Source organism: Paracoccidioides brasiliensis (assembly GCF_000150735.1).
Source record: "Paracoccidioides brasiliensis Pb18 unplaced genomic scaffold supercont2.14, whole genome shotgun sequence".
Taxonomy (NCBI): domain Eukaryota; kingdom Fungi; phylum Ascomycota; class Eurotiomycetes; order Onygenales; family Ajellomycetaceae; genus Paracoccidioides; species Paracoccidioides brasiliensis.
Window position 1 is genome coordinate 20,363 of NW_011371371.1, and position 21,900 is coordinate 42,262.

General features: G+C 40.6%; 7 protein-coding genes across 7 annotated transcripts; 3 read left to right on the plus strand and 4 right to left on the minus strand.

Annotated features, from left to right (window-relative positions):
* Window positions 1-229: 229 nt before the first annotated feature.
* PADG_08054 (malate dehydrogenase, NAD-dependent) lies at window positions 230-1,778 on the plus strand (the record flags this gene model as incomplete). The annotated part of the gene is made up of 8 exons (XM_010765120.1): window positions 230-242; window positions 307-431; window positions 466-576; window positions 641-728; window positions 802-1,179; window positions 1,241-1,325; window positions 1,397-1,541; window positions 1,638-1,778. The coding sequence occupies 8 exons, from the start codon at window positions 230-232 to the stop codon at window positions 1,776-1,778; spliced, it is 1,086 nt and encodes a 361-aa protein (XP_010763422.1).
* A 685-nt stretch (window positions 1,779-2,463) lies between these two features.
* PADG_08055 (uncharacterized protein) lies at window positions 2,464-3,520 on the minus strand (the record flags this gene model as incomplete). Its single annotated transcript, XM_010765121.1, has 4 exons — window positions 2,464-2,616; window positions 2,706-2,795; window positions 2,946-3,063; window positions 3,291-3,520. The coding sequence occupies 4 exons, from the start codon at window positions 3,518-3,520 to the stop codon at window positions 2,464-2,466; spliced, it is 591 nt and encodes a 196-aa protein (XP_010763423.1).
* Window positions 3,521-9,271: 5,751 nt separating this feature from the next.
* Window positions 9,272-11,260, minus strand: PADG_08056 (uncharacterized protein; the record flags this gene model as incomplete). Its single annotated transcript, XM_010765122.1, has 7 exons — window positions 9,272-9,782; window positions 9,841-10,066; window positions 10,131-10,236; window positions 10,324-10,640; window positions 10,704-10,775; window positions 10,831-11,040; window positions 11,110-11,260. The coding sequence occupies 7 exons, from the start codon at window positions 11,258-11,260 to the stop codon at window positions 9,272-9,274; spliced, it is 1,593 nt and encodes a 530-aa protein (XP_010763424.1).
* Window positions 11,261-11,767: 507 nt separating this feature from the next.
* Window positions 11,768-12,333, plus strand: PADG_08057 (uncharacterized protein; the record flags this gene model as incomplete). Its single annotated transcript, XM_010765123.1, has 3 exons — window positions 11,768-11,924; window positions 11,986-12,030; window positions 12,185-12,333. The coding sequence occupies 3 exons, from the start codon at window positions 11,768-11,770 to the stop codon at window positions 12,331-12,333; spliced, it is 351 nt and encodes a 116-aa protein (XP_010763425.1).
* A 677-nt stretch (window positions 12,334-13,010) lies between these two features.
* On the plus strand, window positions 13,011-15,957 carry PADG_08058 (mannose-ethanolamine phosphotransferase LAS21; the record flags this gene model as incomplete). The annotated part of the gene is made up of 6 exons (XM_010765124.1): window positions 13,011-13,201; window positions 13,264-13,308; window positions 13,372-13,663; window positions 13,722-13,849; window positions 13,904-14,274; window positions 14,327-15,957. 6 exons carry the CDS (start codon window positions 13,011-13,013, stop codon window positions 15,955-15,957), a joined length of 2,658 nt encoding a protein of 885 aa, XP_010763426.1.
* A 207-nt stretch (window positions 15,958-16,164) lies between these two features.
* PADG_08059 (uncharacterized protein) lies at window positions 16,165-17,188 on the minus strand (the record flags this gene model as incomplete). Its single annotated transcript, XM_010765152.1, has 2 exons — window positions 16,165-16,678; window positions 16,875-17,188. The coding sequence occupies 2 exons, from the start codon at window positions 17,186-17,188 to the stop codon at window positions 16,165-16,167; spliced, it is 828 nt and encodes a 275-aa protein (XP_010763454.1).
* A 1,418-nt stretch (window positions 17,189-18,606) lies between these two features.
* PADG_08060 (uncharacterized protein) lies at window positions 18,607-21,683 on the minus strand (the record flags this gene model as incomplete). The annotated part of the gene is made up of 13 exons (XM_010765125.1): window positions 18,607-18,872; window positions 19,014-19,119; window positions 19,193-19,272; window positions 19,332-19,375; window positions 19,427-19,455; window positions 19,609-19,639; window positions 19,702-19,720; window positions 19,786-19,852; window positions 19,927-19,962; window positions 20,024-20,410; window positions 20,473-20,907; window positions 20,973-21,414; window positions 21,481-21,683. The coding sequence occupies 13 exons, from the start codon at window positions 21,681-21,683 to the stop codon at window positions 18,607-18,609; spliced, it is 2,145 nt and encodes a 714-aa protein (XP_010763427.1).
* Window positions 21,684-21,900: the final 217 nt, after the last annotated feature.

Here is a 21,900-nt window from a genome sequence, read left to right on the forward strand (position 1 = left end):
TTGGCTCCTTTCAACTTTTCCCTCCTCAGCCCTCTTTTTTTCTCAATTCTTTGCATCTCTTCCCTTCACAGGTTTCAGTCCCGTGTAAGCAACTTATATCCTCTGCCTTTTATTTTCTGGTCTTTTATCGTCAGTTTTCATTCTCACCAGGACCAGCTAGATTCTCCAATACCCCTCATTCCACTTCCCAATACCCACACCTATACATCTGCCAGACAAGTAAGTCATCATGGTCAAAGCAGGTTAGTAATCCCTCATTCAATTCTCAGAGTATTTTAAGAAACTCCTGTTCTAACTAATTGGCAGTTGTTCTCGGTGCTTCTGGTGGCATTGGCCAGGTACGCGGCTCCTATATGACTTACAACACTATCAAAAAAACATCGTCAACGTTGTGGGCTTCAACCCCAAAGCCAAACAGTAACAAGATGCAGGTTTTATACTAACTCTGAATCCAATGATCTCTAGCCGCTCTCCCTCCTACTGAAAGCTAGTCCTCTCGTAGACGAGCTCGCTCTTTATGATGTCGTCAATACCCCAGGCGTTGCTGCTGACCTCTCCCACATCTCCACCGTTGCTGTGGGTACCCCGCAAAAACACCATTTAGCACAACAATCAAATGTTGATATGCTGTGCACTGTAGACTATCAAGGGATATCTCCCCGACAACGATGGCCTCAAGAATGCCCTCACTGGCGCTGATATCATTGTCATCCCTGCCGGAATTCCCCGTACGCAATCCATTTATAGTCTCCTGAGCACCATGTCATTTCTAGACCATTAACCATTCCCCCAACCCAACAGGTAAGCCTGGCATGACCCGTGACGACCTTTTTAAAGTCAACGCCGGCATCGTCCAGACCCTAGTCAAAGGCATCGCAGAATTTAGCCCCAAGGCCTTCATCCTCGTCATCTCTAACCCCGTCAACTCCACCGTTCCCATTGCTGCTGAGGTTCTCAAAGCCGCCGGCGTTTTCGACCCCAAGCGCCTCTTTGGCGTCACCACCCTCGACGTCGTTCGTGCAGAGACTTTCACCCAGGAGTTCACTGGCCAAAAGGACCCATCCAAGACCTCCATCCCCGTCATCGGCGGTCACTCAGGTGAAACCATTGTGCCTCTTTTCAGCCAGGCCAAGCCTCCTGTCACCATTCCCGCTGATAGATACGATGGCCTTGTAAATCGTATGTGAAAAAGTTTTGGATCTGACAATATAGCATCACCAATGCTAATTCCAGTGAACAGGCGTCCAGTTCGGTGGTGATGAGGTTGTCAAGGCTAAGGACGGAGCTGGTTCTGCCACACTGTCAATGGCTTATGCTGGATTCCGGTAAAATATCTCACCCACCTTTTTCCATCAGTCTTTTAGATAAACGAGCGTTGACGGATGTTTCAACCTAGCTTCGCTGAGAGCGTCATCAAAGCCTCTAAGGGGGAGAAGGGCATCGTTGAACCAACCTACATTTACCTCTCCGGTGTCGAGGGAGGCGAAGCCATCAAGAGGGAAGTTGGCTTGGACTTCTTCTCCATCCCCGTTGAGCTCGGCGTAAGTGACATATTTTCTCATCCGTGCATAACTTCTCAGTTTCTGGGAGCCAGACCCTGGGGTTAGACGACTGACGACGCTATTTAATTATAATAGGCTTCCGGTGCGGAGAAGGCCCATAACATCCTAGGTGGCATCACGGAACAGGAGAAGAAGCTCCTTGAAGCCTGCACCAAGGGTCTGAAAGGAAACATTGAAAAGGGCATCGAATTTGCCAAGAACCCACCTCCAAAGTAAAACCCCACCTATCCGCCCTCCTATCCGCCATCACACGTCTTCACCATTTGTCAAACCTCCTAATAAAAATAATATCTTGGAAAAGCGATGCATCATTTTGTTCCCTTCCCAGCAGTTCCCTTGCTTGCTCCCCAGGATATATCCTTGCATGTACCCTCTATCCCAACTACCCATTATTTGCTTTTATATTAAAATATGACACCCACCACCATTCAAAACCACAAGGCAAGCCAGGCAATCGAAGGGAGAGACATTTACTAATTGATGGATTTCTTTCTTCGCTCCTCTCTTTTCCTGGTGGATAGGCTCTAGGACACACATACAACGCAAAATCACCTTTTTGAAACGACGCATGTAAAAGAAAAAGGGACAACACATTCTGGTTGTGAAACCACGACGGTGTGCTTTTCAGGCAGTAGATGCGAGAGTGAGAGTTTCTTTTTGTTCTTTAGAAAAGATATAAATAAAATGAGATTGGGAATGAAGTGTTCCAATTTTTTTATATGTTTATTTATTTTTGTACTGTGTTTGGCCCCATTCCAAGCCGCTTCGCCCCAGCCTTTTTGCCATTTCCTAATCCAAAAGCAATGCTAGAGGTCGATAATAATTCAATTCATTAAAACACTGATAAATATCGTATTAACTCAAAATTACCCGGTCTAATGCTAACGGCGAGGGGTATCTTTCATGATTTGGATGATGGTTGTTGCTGTTGTATATGTATCGTCTTGATCTGGAAAGTTGCTCCTGGCAGGTCTGAGGATTCAGCTTGCACGGTGGCATTTATACCCATGCTCGCCAGGCCGCCGCGGATTATGCCGCAGGGGAACCAGAGATACTGCACGGGTGGAGTTAGGTTGGGTATGGCAGGTATATTTTATAAGAGTAAAAGGAGTACAACATGGGGTGGGTTAGGTATAAGCCTACTGATTGTGCTTTTGCGATTGCTTCGTTCTGATTTGCTAGGCTCATTCGTGTTAAGGGGCGGAAAGCGTTGTCTGTTAATACGTATACGCCCTGTATGATAAGTTCAATCAGGAGCCTGTCAAAGATGTTCTTCTATGCATTCCCCGTAATGCTTCCGTATCTATCAAAAACAAATAAGAGCCAGAAGGCTAGGAGGATGTAATGGTAATGGAGGAAATGCGCCAGGTTGGCTTTTCTCACCCTGTGGTTCGTCTTCAGATTATCAATCTGCTTCCGAAATATAATTGTCCAGAAATCCTTGCAGAGGAATTTTATCACGTCTAGATTATCTGTAAATCGCGGTCTATCTCGTGAGAATCTATTTTCATCTCATACATGAGAGATCAGTTAGTTCTATGTCGGTCTAAGGAAGAAATAAGATCGTCCAATGGCTTGAGAAACCGTTTACAGGCAGTGACAAGAAAATAACTAGATAGAAGATGTAGCATCTATCTACATCATTGCCCATACTCAAAATGATCTAGATCTCTAGAATCCGAAACGGCTACCGCTGCAAACGTGGTAGTAAATATGCATTCATCTTACCTCTCCGCTAACCCCTGGCCAACCCGAAACCCCAAAGTCTCCAATCTATAGAAGGTAGCTTCGCGATGCTCTTCTTCGTCCAATTTGCCATTGACTCCTGACAGTTCGTCCGCTAGTCGTTCCGCCATTGGCACTAGTTCTATGAGGAGGAGATCCAGACATGAGGCGCTGAGGAAGCGGGCGTGCGGGTCCGATGCGGTGAAGGGTGGAACTGGGGTGTCGAAGGACATCTGAGAGGGAGAGGGTCTACTTGTGGGAAGGCGGGGAGGAAAGGTGGCGGGCGGAGATTACAGGGTGTTCGGGAGGGGAGTGATTCTCACGGAGGTGAGTGAATACTAAGGTTGTTGCTTTTCGGGATGGATGTTGGTCGGATATGGTATATATTGATATCGAGAATTATATGGCTAGGCATCAGCAGAATTTAGAGAAGTAAGGAAGACGTTGAGGAGTAGTTATGGAGGTTTCAATGCTGTAGTTCCAGAATTAGCTTACTAGTTAGTTAAACTAACGTAATTCCCAGGCGAGTGGCTCACCAAACTGCATAGCGAAACTAATTTATCAATCTTCCTACTTTGACGCGTCAAAATACCATCAAGTCACAATAAAATAAAACTCTATAGAAATAGAGGACAGGATTCAACATGCAATTTCATCTTTGAAAAATAAAGAAACTATATCTATTCATGAAGTAGCAAGGTTGCACAATGTTTCAAATTGTGCTTTTTTTATTGACTGATTGATTGAAACTGAAAAGAAAAATACTTGATCAATAAGTGATGAGTTTAGCATGTCATGGCTCAATTTTTAGTTAAGATAAAAGCTTCTATTCATCTATATAACTAGGCGGCTGCAATGAGAATACTAAATTGAGAATTAGAATATGAAATAAATAAGCAGTCAAATATGAATAGATGATTAAAATCAAAACAAATCAATATGAGCAATCAAATATGATTGAAGATTAAAGTGATTTAATATTTAGAGTATAGCAAAGCAGATTAATCTTAATTTACATTATCAACAACTGCATTATAGCATTTATTTCTGATTTAAAAAAAATATTTACTTTTAAATAATTATGTTAGAAGCAAAAAAAAAGTAAAATAAAAATTTCATCAAACTTATCAATTAATTGATTGTAGTAACTAAATTTTTATAAATTTTCTTTTATACTTTACTAATATTAAAAATATTATTATTATTTTTTTTAAAAAAATATTAAGATTTATTTAGCAGTTTGACAGCAGTAATAGAGTTTAAAAAAATATAAATAAAATAATAATTTTTAACTTAATAATTATTAAATTTATAATATATATAATAGTTTACTTGATAGTATTTTTTCATTAAAAAGATATTATTATTATAGAACAATTACTGATAATATAATTTAAAATTAATTTACTTTGATTTTAATTATATTCAGTTATTTAGATTAATTTATTTTAATTCTTAATTATTTATTTATTTTATATTTTAATTCTCAGTTTAATATTTATATTATAGCTATCTAATTAGATAAATAAATTGAAGTTTTTATCTTTTTATCATTATAACTCTAGTTGAGTCATGATATAATATTAAACTTCTTTTTTTCATAATATAATCAATAAGTGAGTTAGTCATATAAGCAAGTTGATCACTTCTCATCTCATTGTATAATGAGAATGCATCTATGCCTCAATCATAAAGAAAAAGAGAAAAAGTTATATTATTAATTATTTTCTATATGTCTAGACCACATATGAGCAGTATGCTTAGTAATTTCATATACACTACATTGTGATGCTGTTTGTTTTTGTGATCAGAACTCAGCAGTCTCAATCACTTCTTTTTTCCATTCATTGATGCTTTGTATGTGATTCAAGCCTTCTTCAACCTCTAAAGCACTCTCTTGAGCTATATATATATGGTCTCTTTCTCACTTCTTCTTTTATTTAGCATTTACAGCTTTTAATTCTCTGTTTTCAGCTACTAGAATAGCAGTACTATGTATTGCCATTTGACACTTCTTGACCAGCTAACTCAAAGCTCAATTGCTTAGACTAAGTGAACTCTGTGTATAGTAGTTGATATATTTTTTGACCTTCTCAGTCTGCTGCTCCAATTGATGTATATTATGTAGTATGATAGTGGCCTAGGAGGTCTGGGAGCTGTAGAAGGTTTCAGAGAGAGTGGGAATATGTATTACTGTATTAAAATGTGAGAGAATCTGCTCAGAATTATATAGAATCAATTCAGCTGCTCTGAAGCTACTTTTGATATTGTTCTTAGTCAGAACCTGCATCTGAGCTGCAGAATATAGGGTCAGGAACTCTTCTTTATCAATATAATTGATTTTAAGCCATATTTGATTCTTCATCTATTGTCTATATACTGTTTTCAAAGAAGAGAAGCAGTTAACATTCAATGACTAGAGAAGATAAGAGAAATGAGATGGCATATAAAGAGCAATGATCTGATTCTCAGAGTAAAATTGATCAAATTTAGTAGAGGCATAACTTCTATACTAGTTCAAAATCAACAGTTAGTATGTACTCTTTGTACAGAGTAGAGTCTTCTTGTTGAACATCTCTTTCAGTCAGTACAAGCTCAGCTAGTCATTTGTTCAGTCATTCTCACTGACTTTAATCACTCAATCTCTGAGCAGTTCCTCAGTCTCATATTAACAGAACTGATACATCTTTTTCTTGAGAATAATCATTGTATGTAGAGCTCAGTCAGAGATATTAACTTTAGCAATGACAGTTATTCATTTCTAATCTTCAGACTATACAAGTTTGAAATTCCTGGTTTTTTTAGATTCAGTAATTGTTTTGACAGTCTTAATAATTCTCATCTAAAATTCAGTCTCATTAAAGTTGTAGATATCATCTTTCAGAATCTCATACTTTGTAATAATATTTTGTACAAGTCTAAATCACTCATAGATAATCTCAGAATTTTTACATAGTATATGTTGATGATCATACTTGCAGAAAAACTTGAATTTCAGCTTTTTATGATGTTTGACAAAGTTTTATACCCAGCATTCACTCACTGTGGGTGAGGGGTTGAATCTCTGACTGATAAGAAGAAGATTAATTATTTCTTGTACAGCTGTAATTTGAGATAACAGATCTCACTCATTTGTGATCAGAATTCATTGAACAAGAGATTCTTTCTCTATAAGACTAAGTTTTCAGTTCTTTGAGAGAGTGTTAACATATGCTGTATGATCATGTATCTGAGCATCTAAGATGAAATATAAAACATTATACAGCTTTGCTGGAGCTCATACACTTGAAATTTGATCATTTTTAAATGCTTGAATGACTAAAAAAAGTCTTTCTTTCTGAGTAAAGACTTTATTTCTTTGTATGATTAACATTTTTGATGATAAAGATGTTGTTCTGAGATAAGATGAAAAGTAGCTGACTTGCTTATATGATCAACTTACTTATTAATTATGTTAAGCTCTAGTAATTAAATAAGCAGATTTTATATTCATGTTTATATCTATATCTCTATTTATATTTAATTGAGCTTTTCAGTGATTATAACTATGCTAAGTACTTAAAATCTTAGTTAATTTTTAATTTTTTTATTATTCTTTTCTTATTTTTTATTTTATCATCAAAATTTCTCTTGCTACTTTTTGTTAGGAATTTAAAAATATTATTTAGAAGCCTTATAATTAAATTCAATAGTTGTAGACTAAATATCAGTTTTTACAAATAGCTTTAAATAATTCTTAATTTTAAACTTAATTTTCTCTAAAGCTCTTACTATTAGATTTTGAAAAAAATTATTGATTAAACTTTAAAATTAAATATTTAATATCTTTTAACTAAAGTTAAACTATAATATTTACTTAAATTTAGATTTAAATATATAAGCAATAATTCTTCCTCAGGTAATTTAAGCTGAAGAAATAAATTATTAAGATATAACTCAGTTTTTAATCATATTTCTTGTATAAATAAAATAATTAAGATAAAAATACAAATTATATAATTTAAAATAAAACTCAAATAAATTTTTGACAGTCTATATTACTAAACTTGAATATATTCTCTATGAAATCAAAGCTCAAATGTGATTAGATTCCTCAAAAATGTTTTAATTTTATTAAAGTCTTAGTATATTAATATACAATTGACTAGCTCAGCAATTAAATTTATCTTGAACTTATAACAAATTTTTATATATTATTTAATATTTAGCTTTTAATAATTTCTTCTATTTATTTTTACTTTATACTTTTCAGTAGTCTAGTTATTCAGCTTATTATAATTATTCTACTTATTATGATCGTTTTAATTTTATGAATATAAATCAGATTAATACTTTTAACTTTTTATATAATTTTTTATTACATACTTTATCAATTTTATTTTCTCAATAAGAAAAGTAACATCAAGAAGGCTATTATATATATTGTGAATCTAATAATTATTAAGTTTAAAATTATTATTTTTATTTATATCCTTCTAAGCTCTATCACTATTAAACTATCAAATAAAATTTAGTCTATAATCAAAAATCTAATAGTAACTTTGATATTAATGAAATATAAAAGAAAATATATAAAAATTTAATAAATAATAGCTAAGATAATCGATGTACTAATAAGCTTAATAAATTTTATTTTACTCTTTTCTTGTATCTATATAGCTACTTGAGAGCAAGTACTTTTTTAAACTAAGAGATAATGTTGTAGTATTATCACTGATAATATAAAATAAAATTAATCTATTTCAATCTCAATCATATTTAATTGTTTAGATTTATCTGCTCTGATCTTCAATTATCTATATATATTTAGTTACTTATCTCATTTTCATATTTTAATCCTCAATTTAGTATTCTTATTATAGCTATCTAGTTAGATGAATTAAGCTTTTGTCTTGTTGTCATCATGTCTATAGTTGAGTTATAACACTCAGTTCTTATCAATATATATGAAAAAAAAAATGAAAGAGAAATAGCAATGAAGATAATGAAATTATATAGTAAAAAAATAATTAGTTATATTCTTAATAAATGTTAACTGTGAGAAAAATTCTCATTTAACTTAATTCAACACTTATTCAACTAGTCTATTCTCTTTAGTCTGAGTAAATTTGATTGAATTTACATGTGGATTCAAGTAAGCAGTCTGGTTATTAAGTCTATAATTTAGAGTGGAGAATGACACATTAAATACACATGAAGCTTCACTGGTTGGGAATATTTCTTGCTTTTTTAAAGCATTTATTATGAGTTCAAGCCTCTTCTCTCTCTCAAGAGAATTTGAAGTGTTTTATTGCAAATTGGTGGCATAATTGCACATTAAGATGGATGAGTAGTTAAATGAGAAGATATTTTTGAATTGATGATCTACTTACTTGGATGATCTGCTCACTTGGGAATTATGTTAACTAACAAAAATAGTCTAGGACTTTGTCAGGTTCTGCTCTGCCTGTATTGCACAGTAATTCTTTTAATTTGTAAATTACATCTAATTGCAAAGTCTGGATACTTGCAAAGGCATTTTGCAACAACGGGCTAAGTATCAAAACGAAAACAGAGAGCGAAAACACGATGCTTAGAAAAATATGTCTAGACATATATCCCCGAAAGAGACAGCAACCATAAGAGAAATTTGCGGAGAACAATGGCCTGGCAATGATCCACACAATCTTCAATTAAAAGCTGGTTAACCTGGCTATTAATAAATTCGAAAATATGTAGCCCCCTTGAACACCTGAACGCCTCGCTCCCCACTGTATGTTCCCTAATAAATGATCATAACTCCCTTGGTATGGTATGGTATTGTGGATGATTCAAGCAGGTAGGTAATAGATCTCCCGAAATTTGATCTTGCGCCAAATCTTCCAAACGAAATAGCAGTTTTGCATACGAAAACCGAAACTTCCCTGGGTCAGGAAACCCCCACAAACACACTATCAAATACAGATCGAATCATATCAAATTACAATCACGTCGTGAATAATATCTCATGTGTCATAATAAAATGAACTTGGTGCAGGAGAGTTGGAGTTACTTTGACTGGAAAGCGCATATCCGCCATTACTCAAGCTGGTCCGCGCAGCAAACTCTGAATGTCGATTTCTCAAATATTGGCTGGATTGGATGTGTGGGCGTTTTGCCGCACGTGGAGGTGGTTCATCTTCATCATCGCTTATAGTCAAATCGATGACCTTACTAGCTGGTCGTTTATTATTATTTGGGGTAGGTCGAGAGGCGGATGGGACGGATGACACAGCTCGGGATTGCACAGATGGAGTTCTTTGTAGAGTTAATGGTGCGGTGGTCTGTTCCTGTTTTAGAGTCACCGGATGTGAATCTTGGATTTCGATGAGATCGTCACCGTCGTCGCTAGAGGGAGAAGGGTTCCCTCCCAAGGTCGAATTTTCGTTGTCCTTTTGCATATACCATTTCCCGTCTGGCTCGAGAGTGACTTGATCAACACCAGTTGGTGTTGATCTCAGGATATCATCCACGTATCTAATCGGTTTAGTGTCAGCGATAAATGAAAAGTTGTTGCATATTACTATAGGCTTACTGATCAATTTGTAGCGATTCGAAGCTCGTGGCCTTGTTGCAGACTGGGCATGTCCACGTGGGGGCTTGTTCTTGCAATTGTAGGAATGATGTCGCATCGAAGCACTGATTATGGGCACAGATCATCGACCGGCACGGAACAGCTATTCGAAGTGTTGACAATGGACATTTTAGTGACATCACAGCAGAAGTAGCGACAATGTCGGCATCTTCAGCTCTGTTTTTCACTAGCGGTATTGTCAGACATTGTTTACATATAGGTTGAAGTCCGTAGTTCAAGATATAACTTACTTTCACGTATGACCTGCTCCGAAGATATTATTTTGCGACTTTGCAGTTGCTTCACCAACTGCTCTACCGAATGTTTTCGAACGAGATTTATAACTACAAAGTGTCTCTATGCACAACAAATTAGTACAATGAGCAACAGAAATCTAGGGTCGTATAATAGCCAAACCGAGCTAGTTAAATGGCACTGGCTAACCTTCTGCGTAAGTGCGTATGTCATAACAACATGGTTAATATAACCGGGTTTCTTTCGGATGAAATTGGTGATGTCTGCAGGTCGCGTGGAGCCCGGCTTGTTTTTCAATCCGCGAAGATTTGCTTTAACGTCATCAAGGTTCGCTTTCAGCTCGACTTGATGAGGGAATGCAATGTCGCATTTAGTGTATTGAGTCAGGCCGCTATCGACTGCGCAATATACCATAATACGTAAGGATGGATCATTCTGTAGCCGGGCTACAATTGGAGGCGAGAGAACTACTTTTAAATTCACACTATCCCGAGTATCCTGCCTAACTGCAGCGTATTTAGTGGTTTTCATATTTCTTCAGGAGTTCCGAAACATATTGGTATGCTCACTCTTGCATTCCACCACAGGGGTTAGAGGATCTATTATCGAATAGAAGGGGCTATCCTTAAAGCTGAGTCGACCTAGAAACGGAGTAAGCATGATAGCAGTATAAGTATACAGAGAATGAAACCATACCGGTCGAGAAAGAATGGCTTGGAGTCATTGGAACAGAGAGGGACGCTGCTGTTTGCTGCGCATACGGGGATTGTGCAGGTTGATGTTGTTGATACGTTGGAGAGGGTTGTGTTGGAGTTAGCGGTATCTGCAGATGGGCTGTAGCGTAAACAAATCTCTTCAGCTGATTATATCTGTCTGTTTGTCCTGCTCGAAAGAGTCGTTCAAGCCCTGTGGAATAACACCACATCTAATATCAGTTCTGTTCGACTCCTCTGGAGGGTAGCGGAGAAGACTAACGATCAATTATTCGGTCTTGTAAAACCACCTTAACGCCTGAAACAGGAAGATTTTCACTTCGCAAAATATCCTTCAGCTGGGAATTAAGTAACGACTTTACAATAGCAATGACTCGTTGTAAATCGGCAGTATCCTGACCCGTCGACGCCATTTTCCAAAAACGGAGGATTCAAGGCTTGCGACTATTAGGATCTGGAGGTTAGGACGACAGGCTTGCTGGGAGCTTTAGAGAGAGGATACATTTGTGACTAGGATCAACAAAGTGAACAGAAATGGGTATCTGAGAGTGAATATGACCTCCGCATTCCGCAGTTTGTCGTCTTTCTCGACGCTGTCTGCAAGAGAGACGAAAAGCTCCAAAGTTGAAGTGACCTCACAATGCGGCTGCGGCTGCTGACATAAGCCCAATGTTAGGCTACACTCCAGGAATTTTCGCTGCTTCATTTTCCACAACCATTCTGGGGCTTAGGTTCAAAGGACTTTTAACTGCAAATTAATCGCAATATCTCTCGTCACAAATAAAACTTACTTAACCAGGGTCTCCATTGGATTGGCCCCTCAGTCATCATTTGCGCCATTTCTGCGCGACCAGGACATCTGAGTCTCATTTCAGCATTCGAATCTTGAAATCCGACTCAATCCGGTGACTTTCGCAAAAATGGCTAAAGGTCTCCGATCCAGCGTTAAGCAACGCAATAAGGCCAAGCTACGTGCTGAAGTATTTGGTCCAGTTGTTGACAGGAGGACTGAAAGACTTTCGGCAAAACTGGTAGCGCTGGCGTCCAAACCCAAGGAAGTGAATATGGATGATGCAGGTATGAGCAATGCAGTTGAGTTCACAGTATAGCCTTTCTGAGGCTAAAATATATGTTCTAGAAAAACTCGATATGAGCAGAGAGGCTGAAGATGACGAAAGAAAAGGTGCGTACGATCCCCTTCACGTCTGACTATGGCATATTGCAGTACAATGCAACCCCCTTCCACTTCTTCCGTCGTGTCTTTGGGTGGGTTAGCTGCTGGTTGAATTTATTGCCCTTCTCTTCCCGAGTAGGGAAGCTGACATTTGTTTCTACAGATATGGATATCGATGAACCCTCTGGCATGACGAAGCCATCCTCCCAGCATACCCATCGAATCCAGAAAAAGGTTCGAAGGAAGACACGACCATCAATTACATTTGCTGCGCATCCATTGAAAAGAAAGAGATTATCCAAAAAGAAGTGAGGGATTATGTCATTAACTCCTGAGTTGTCATGTTGTTTCAAAATACCGGTTTTTCCACCTGATATTTTCCGCTTGGTTTAGATTTGGCGCATCGATTGGACAAGCATTTGGGCGATCTGCGGATTTTTGGTTGATGTTTAGAAGTTAGAATAATGTCAAAATATTTTTGATGTGCTGGAGACCTGAGGGATGCTTGGACCATTTGAGGTCATTTCTTACAATAATTACCATTTGCTCAAAATGTTCCATTCGAGGGACGAGTTTACGTGTAACTGATAAATAAACCCTAGTATTTGTTAATACCGAACTATCTTTGCTCGTAACTACCTAGATAAATTCCGTTCAATTAAATAAATATCATTTTTTTATCTAAATTCTGTAATAATCAAGTGAACAAACTAGCTCCCTTTCCTTGACTAACTAATCATCAAATCGTTTGTTAGTTAAAAAACGCGATCTTGGTTTGGCTGGTTCTGATTTTGGACCCAGCTGAACCTGAAGCTGTAACAACCTGCAGAGTTCATCAAATCCTATACTTTCTGCATCCCAGGCACAACGAAATGCAAACCAACAAGCAGGGCGATGGCGAGTCAGTGCTGTCTGAAGGAGCCAGTTTCATCAGTCATTCCCAATTTCTTATATTTTGAGTGACTATCCATTCGTTTCCTGGGATCATTATGGCGCCAAAATGGCCCCTGTTTCTCTCCAACTTGCTTTTCCCGCTGGCAATTCTGCTGTTTGCAAGCGGCTTCTTCCCGTATAAACCATTTATTCCGGGTCTAGCGACGTTCAGTGAAGAAAGTAATGGCATTCGATTATCAGCACCGTTTGATAGGGTCGTATTTATGGTGGTCGATGCTCTAAGGAGGTAAATTGGCGCTGCATTTTGCTGGGTGATTGACCTCTCATTGATATCACTTTACAAAATAGTGACTTCGTATATTCAGAGCGGTCAGGCTTTACATTTACTCAAGGGTCAGTGAAAGGATATGTATAGATTGAAATGTATTTACACACGACTTCCTGACTCTCTCTTAGGCTAATCCAGTCTGGGGCTGCAATGCCATTTACGGCCCATGCGGGTGCACCGACGGTCACAATGCCGCGGGTGAAGGCCATTACAACAGGTTCCGTGCCTTCATTTTTAGACGTAATTCTTAATCTTGCAGAATCCGATACATCATCGACCCTCGTTTACCAGGATACCTGGCTTGCTCAGCTAAGAGCCCGACCGGGTGGACGTTTGGTTATGTATGGGGACGATACATGGCTGAAGCTTTTCCCTGGGTTTTTTGACAGACACGATGGAACAACAAGCTTTTTTGTTTCAGTAAGTGAAATTTTTGCCTTCTATAAACCCAGAAAACCCAGCATTAAAATTTGTTTAGGATTTTGTCGAGGTGGACAGTAATGTCACTCGTCACGTTCCAGAGGAGCTCAAGATGGACGACTGGTCCGCGATGATTTTGCATTACCTTGGCCTGGACCACATAGGGCATAAGTCAGGTCCGAACAGGTTAGATATTGATTCATTTGGCTTTTGTCACGTTCGATTCTGATATAGCCCTAGCTCCCATATGATCCCCAAACAGAAGGAAATGGACTCGGTGGTTAGGGAAATATATAACGCCATCGAGAACGAGGACCATCTGTCATCTACTCTCCTCGTATTATGCGGTGATCATGGCATGAATGATGCTGGAAACCATGGCGGCGCATCTCCAGGGGAAACCTCCCCTGCTCTCGTGTTTATCAGTCCAAAGATCCGGCGGATACAGAAACAAGGAATCTCGCTGCAGCCACCGCTAGCCGATTTCCAGTACTACCAGTTAATCGAACAATCTGATATCGCTCCTACTCTAGCGGGATTGCTTGGGTTTCCCATTCCCTTGAACAGTTTGGGAGTTTTTATACCTCAATTCTTACCCATGTGGAAAAGTGGTGAGTGAAAATGGTTCAATAAAAATCCCTCGATATACTGAACTTGAACTAGATTCGGAACGACTTGATGTTCTTTTGGAGAATGCTAGGCAAATACGTAATGTTGTTAGCACTACATTCCCAGCCTATAAATTCAGCAACTCCTCCTATACGTCAGATATATGTGCACCGACATCAGATATAGAAATTGCTTCTCTTGAATGCGGTTGGCAAAATGCCTTACGATTGGTTTACGCAGCTCGTAATGACACCGGTCATTCGAAGCCAGCTGAGGATGCCCTGCTTGCGTTCTCCCGAGCGGCTCAGGATGTCATGAGCAGTGCTGCAAGTAATTATAATCTGGGAAGGCTTTATATTGGCATTTCCTTGGCCTCCCTGGTAGTTGCACTATGTGTTATTTCCTCCCTTCTCATGATCAACGGGGCTGAGATGTTTAGTGTCTTCATTGCTGTGGCCTACGGCGTCATGATGTTCGCAAGCAGCTATGTAGAAGAGGAGCAACAATTTTGGTATTGGGTTCTCAGCGGGTGGACTTTCTATCTGTACGCCAGGCCTCACATCCAAAATGGAGACAAGAATAGCGAGGATAGGGGTGCATCATCACAAGGAAGCCAGATTTGGAGTGCTCTTATCTTCGCGGTCTTTTCAAGAATTATGCGACGATGGAATCAAACAGGCCAAAAATTCACCTCTGAACCAGACGTAGCGAGGACATTCTTGCCAAAGCATACGAGTATCCTCTGGATACTGATTCTTCTAACATACACCGATATCTGCCAGAGAATGGTGCGCCGTACATCGTCGACCGGAGCAGTCTCATTTTCACGCCTTTTCTTCACCGTCTTAACCAGCTTTGCATTCCTCTTCAAACTGGCCTTCACTTCAGCTGACTCCCCAGAAATACTTAAAGGCACAGTGCTTTTCGGTCATCTAGTTGAGAGAATCGTTGGGGTGTCCTTAGTCGTCCAAGCCCGGACCGTGTTTTCCGGCATGGCCATAGTATTAAGTTACATCATTTACCGTGAGATCAAGCGGCAATTGGCTCTCAAAGCCTTCCTCTCCAAAACTCGGAACCCGCCCAATCCACGTCTCCTCAAACGCAACACCGCTCATTCCACGGCGAGATTTTCAGTAGACCTCCACAATACAGTAAGCCTTTTCCTCGTCACCCAATCCCGACCAACCAACATCCCGTTATTCCTTGTCTTTCGGCTTCAACAATGGGCCCTATCGTCTATGAAACTATCAGAAAACGAAATAAGCATTACCTCACTGATCCTACAATACGCGTCATTTTTCGCGTTGGGAGGCTCCAACTCAATTGCGTCTATCGACCTCTCTAACGCCTACAACGGGATTAGCGATTACAATGTCTTCCTCGTCGGTATCTTGACGTTTGTAAGCAATTGGTCCGGTCCGATTTGGTGGGTTTTCGCAACTCATTCCCTATTTGTTAGTGGAGAACGTCCTTCAATACGTCGTCGCGGTCATCTGGGATATTTGACCTTTTTCATTACGACGAGCCTGCTTGCTGTGATGGTGGCCTGTACTGTGCTGCGGACTCATCTTTTCATATGGACTGTTTTCTCTCCCAAGTTTCTGTACATTATGACGTGGAGTTTGGTACAGCATCTGGTTATTAATTTGCTACTTGGAGAGGTAATATTGGTGTCAATTTGTTAGAAAAGATTTAGATCACATGTATATTACAGGACTGCAGAATGCAGAGGACTTGAACATTGAATATCTACATGTATACACAGTAGGAACAAGTAGAGTAAAACGCCACTCCAACGCCATTCTTATCTGGTTCATAAACCCGTTCTCCGAAGAGACATATCTGAAAGGAGAAAAAAGAAGAAAGAAAAAAAAAAGCCATGACAAGTAGACTTAATCAGCGCACAAATCGCCAAAAATATCATCAATCGCATCCCCTTTCCTCTTTTTCCTTTTCGTGTTCAGTTTCTTCCTCTTCTGCCGCACTGCTTCTTCCTCGTGCCCACCCAACCGCACCGATGAAACCTCACAATTAGACCTCTCTTCCAAACCCTCTCCCTCCCTTCCATCAATAGCAGCCACCGAAATAGTAGGACTTTTCCCTTTCCCCCTCCCTTTCTTACTATCAGACCCTGCTTTCTCTACAGAGTCTGTCGCACAAGGAACATAAACCGTTCTCTTCACCACCTCGCCAAAGTCGACGCTGGCATGCTTATCGCGAGTGGTGGATACGGGAGAAGTAGTTGTAGCGGCTGCATTACTAGCTCCGACCTCCAGGGCATAGTTGACCACTGGTGATTGATTCTCGCCTGCCTGCGCAACGGCCTGGGCAGCCTGTGCCAGAGTTGCGAGAAGCACGACGCCCATGGAGGTAAATTGGGTGTCTGCAACGACAGTGGAAAAGGCGCTGTAAGGGAGAGTTAGTATTTCTTCATTTTTTCCTGTGAAGGGAAGGGGGGAAGCTAAAGCTGGAACCGGATTCCGCAATTTTCTAAAGACATACGATAAAGACATAAAAGCACAACGCACTGAATAACTGGCCAATTGAAACATATGTATAAAAGCAACACAAGAAACCAAAAACCTCTTAAAAAAAATCTTACATATAACACCTCGGCACAATCCAAAAATGCATATATCGCATCCTCTCCAGCACCTTGACTCGAAACCCATCATCATTATCATACTCATCGCCATACTGCTCATACCTCCTCACCAGCGCTACCAGCTCCGCCATCGACCGCTTCAGCATAGCGAGCCATTTCCACCACTTCGCGGCCCCGTGCTGGTTCTTGTTCCGGTGGTAGAGAAGGTGGAGAGATGTGTGGATTGCAATGAGAGTACGAGAGGGCGACATGAATTGTTTTTTTCGCTTTTTGGGGGAGGAGGTTGAACGGGAGGGAGGGTTCAATTTCATTTTGCAGTTCAATGTGGGTGTGGATGGAGAGAAAAATGTTAGGCTTTTCTGCTCTCTTTCTTTTTTACTTTTTTGAGTGGAGGGGTGATTTTGCTTTACCATTTTAATGGACCGGGTTGGCTTTGGGGATGTTATTATGGTATTGCTCTCAATTTGGGTGGAAGGTTAGATGAGAATTATATATAGTTACGTATAACTAGATAAGCTTTTTGGAGCAAATCTTGCGTTTTGAGTTTAAAAGAGCCCGCTGCAATTGATTGGCCCGGGATCTACCCCTGAAACCCTTCATTGTCCTTGTTCAAGACAAGCAAATATCCATGGCAGACAAAGAAGTGAGTACCTACATACCTACATACAACTTGAGCCTAGAGAGAGGGTCAATAGTCCAAGTTGATCTCGTCTATGTGCATTATATTTCCCAGATGATGCTAGGTATTCCCTTGATGGGAGTAATGGTTTTAATTTGTAATGTAGCCAGCTCATAGGTGTTATGAAGACTATGATAAGACTACAATTGAATCAAGTAACATGTAAAACTGATTCTTTCTTTGTTTTTGGACTTATTCTCACACAATAGTTGATTAACTTACACACTCCATTCATCCAGTCACATAGTTATAAACATGCAATGAAGAGTTCAAAAAACAAAAAACAAAACTAGCATTGCTCAATTAAACTTTGCTAAACTGACCTGAACATCTGAAAAAAATTATGTCACAGTGTATTATTACCTTGATGTCAAATCCCATTTCCATTTCCATTTTTTTTAATATATTTGTTCCCCCCATTTTCCATTTTCCATTACCATTTCCATCCCCAACCAGTTCCAAACACCAGAGAAGGGAAAAGAAGAAAAATCAAAAGAAAAAAAAAAAACTATACTGGTACAGGCAAAAACATACACCAGAGGGAATCTACAAAGACCCAACAACCAGCCAAACCGCGCGAGCCAAACACCATGTGTGTGCATATTGATAACTGAAATTGCCACCCAAGCCGATTGTATTTGTAAGCGAAAACAGGCAGAGTTGATAAAAAATGGAATGCCGTTTATTTTGCCCAAGGGTTCTCATTTTTCGATGTGATGGGATATTTATTGGTTTTTTGCCTCTGAATTGTGGCTGTGGCTGTGGCTGCGGCGGTTTTCGGATTTTCCGTTTGTTTCTCCATCCATATTTCTTGTTGTTATGGGGAGGAGCGTAAGCATTGACAAAAAACAAAAAGGAAAGAAAGAAGATTAAAATGATTAAAAGGGGGATGAAAGAAATTGATAATTCACAAGGGGAGGGTGAGGAGATATTAGGAGGTTGGAAAACAAAGAAGAAAAAGAAAAAGAAGTCACAGAAACAGATTGAAAAACAAGAAAGTAAGGCAGGGTATCAGACGAAAACGACATATTAAACTAATTATTCTTTTCTTTATCCGGAGGTTGGACCAACACTATTCCTATTCCCGTTGCCACAGCCAATGGTACCAACGTTGGCATTGCCGACATTCTCATAGCAAGGCGACATCGCAATAGGTAACATATCACCATGTCCATGTCCGTGGAGACGACGGGGAGTATAAACTGGACGGGGATAGTAGAATTCACGCTCAGCGGCGATGGTGCCGCGGTCAAACTGGCTGCGGCGACGACGCTGTTCATCACGATACTGCTGTCCAACGCGAGGGGCAAAGAGGCCTAGGACATATAAGTGGCCTTGCTTAATGGGAATGGGCATTTTTCTTCTCCGTTTTTTCTCGTTTCTTATTTTTTTTTCTTTCTTGTTTTCCCTTTTGGTAAGGATGGGGTGAGGGTGGGAGACGAGAATCAAATACGCACCAACATGTTCGGCATTTTCGACGCTACGACGCATTTTGGAAGGGTTGTCGGGACCAGGGAAACGGTCCTCGGTGCCAGCCACAGGGCCAGTGCCGGTGTGGAAGATCTAGAGCAGGTTGAGAAAGGATTTGGTGTGATTAGGGGAGGGGAAAGGAGGAGGACATGCTGTGTGTACGTACCTTTGGACGGAAGGAAGGATGCTCAAGCATCACAGAGCTATTGCGGAACTTTTGGACGAGACAGTCCTTGCCCTGGATGGCTATGGAATATTTAGTAAACAAATCAGAATTTGCTTTTCAACAGAAAGACATTACTTACTGGCATAGGAGATTTCGGCAATTTTGTCGCTATTGAAGCAGTTCCTGTCGAGACTGTTAGCGAAGCTATTCTGAATATGTTTGAATCAATCATACCAGCTATGGCCTGCACGGGCTTTGGCAAACTAGAAAACGAAGAGACTGTAAGTGCTTTGTACACATGGGGTTAGTTGGATGGAAGGCATAGAGCATACGTCGATGATGTCAATTGGCTAATCACAGAAGTTAGCGTGAATGCAAAACACAGTGACTGTATGTGTGTTGGATGGTATTCTTACATCTTCAAAGTTGATGAAGGCATAGCCAACACTATATATATGGTTGGTCAGAAGAAAAAGAAACAAATTATAAGGAGATGGTGTGCAACTGACTTGCAGTTGTTTGCGAAATCTGCACACAGGAGCTTGAGTCAGTGTCTGGAACGAAGCTTGGATTGAGAGACAACGGCGACTTACCGATACGCAAATACATGAAATCATATTTCCCATGGCTGGTTTCGTCGACGATATCCTTGAGCATTGCCTAACAAGAGCGTTAGCAAGTAAGGCTTGAGTTGTAGAATAAAACAAGGCAGCGGGGCCTTGTATATGATATACCTGGTCAATCTTGTTGGGAATGTTGCGGAGCATAATCTAGCTCAAATTAGTAACAGTCAACGACGAATGCAAATCCGGAAAGGATGGATGGACTAACCGTAGTGCGAACATCAACACCGCAACGAATGCGTTCAATATCGACATAATTCTGATTGTTAGATCTCGGATCACCACCACCATGATGACCATGACGACCAATCTCATGACGAGAACGGATGCTATTAAAGCCATCACCAGTCTTTGTCATCCATCCCAAGGCGGATGCACGGTCATCAACGGGGACCATGGAGCGGCCGGTAGGACTAATCTCATGGTAGGGACTAGGAGACGTAGAAGAGAAACGACGGCTACTGTAGGGACGTCTACGATAAGCCAAGTCAGAAGAGGGGTAAAGGTCCTTTGGCGACTCGAAGGAGCGCACCTGGCGCGGGGTGTGAGGAGGTGGCATGTCTGGTTTGTGATGCTTGAGTTCCAGGAAACAGTCCTGAGTAATTTGTTAGCAAACTAGGGTGTGGAAAAGGAAAGAAAAAGAAGGAGAAAGAATACATCAAGTGAATTCTTGTTAAGGGTGGACACGACATTATCAGCTGCACGAGTATCGAAGAACTCAAGCAGATACTCTTCAACATTAACTTGGCGGCAGGGAAGATTTTGGAACGCCTTGATATCGCCGAAGGTCTCTAGGAGATCCTTGAAGGAGTGAGACACAATACGCGCATCCATAGCTTGGTTGGAGCTGTCATAGGTGATAGTGGCATACACATGACCCTCGAAGTTAGAGATAAGATAGGCATTGTTGGGATCAAACTTTTGGGCATACTCCTGTGCGGTCATGGAGCTGACACGCCATTCCGGGTGGAGACGGGAAACTTTGGTAGATGCCTTCTTCGCATCACGCACGTCAGTGAAGCCGACATAGATGCAGCCTGTAGAGGCAAGTTCATTGAGAACAGGGCCCTTGAGGGTGGTAAATTCGTGGCGCTATGGACATGTTAATTCAGGAGTTACTTTGTTCTCCACACCAAGGAAGAGTAAGATTGACGTACGTTGAAAATCTCAGCAAGCGTGAGATATGGGAAGTTGGTCGGGATGCCAGCAATAGAGAACGCACGATTGCGATTTTCACCATCGAATTTGCCCAGATGCGCAAAGAACATAGGAAGTGGGGTTTTAACCAGCATCCCTTTGCCATTGGGATCAAATCCGGACTTAACGTGCTTGGGAGTACCGGTGGCATGCATGATAACATCGCCAGCGCCATCACGAGCATCAGGCTCAGAAGTTGCAGCCAGATAGCCCATACTGGACATTCGCTGATCAGCCTGCGACAAAGGAGTGCGAGAAGCAGAAGCAGAGAAACCAGCAAAGGGATTGATGCTAAAGCCAGATGGAGTGAAGCTAGAGGCGGTTGCGGAGAGCTGCATGCGACCACCGGCGATTGAGGTGGACTGGAACGGATCTTGACCATGATGGTTCCCAAGTCCATGGCTGGACAGATGCATTAGGACGTGTCTTTTGCTGCTTGGGTGAGCAAAAGGAGAATAAGCAGCTTACATGGAGTAAAACGGGCGACGATCATCACCAGCGAGGGAGGTGGCAAATGGCATTCCAGAGTCAAAGCGGGATTTCAGGCGGAGATCTTCTGGAGAAAAGGCAGTCATCTTTGTCTCTGACGAGCCAGAGCCAGGACGGGAAGCTGCTTCATTTGAGGAGTGTGGGCTGCTCCCGACGACGGGGGAGGACGCGTTACCTCTCATTTTGGCTTTGAAAATGGAATGAAACTAGAGGGTTGATGGTAGAATGAAGATGGAAAGAAGATGAAGGTGCCAGTGAAGGGAAGAAGGTTGAAGGAACTGGGGGTGAGCTTTTATAGGGCTTCAGTGCAATTGCGGTTGTGTCGTTGTCTACAGAGGGGGAGTGAGAACAAAAGAACACGGAAATGATGATATGGAGATGTTGAGGGAGGGGGAGGCG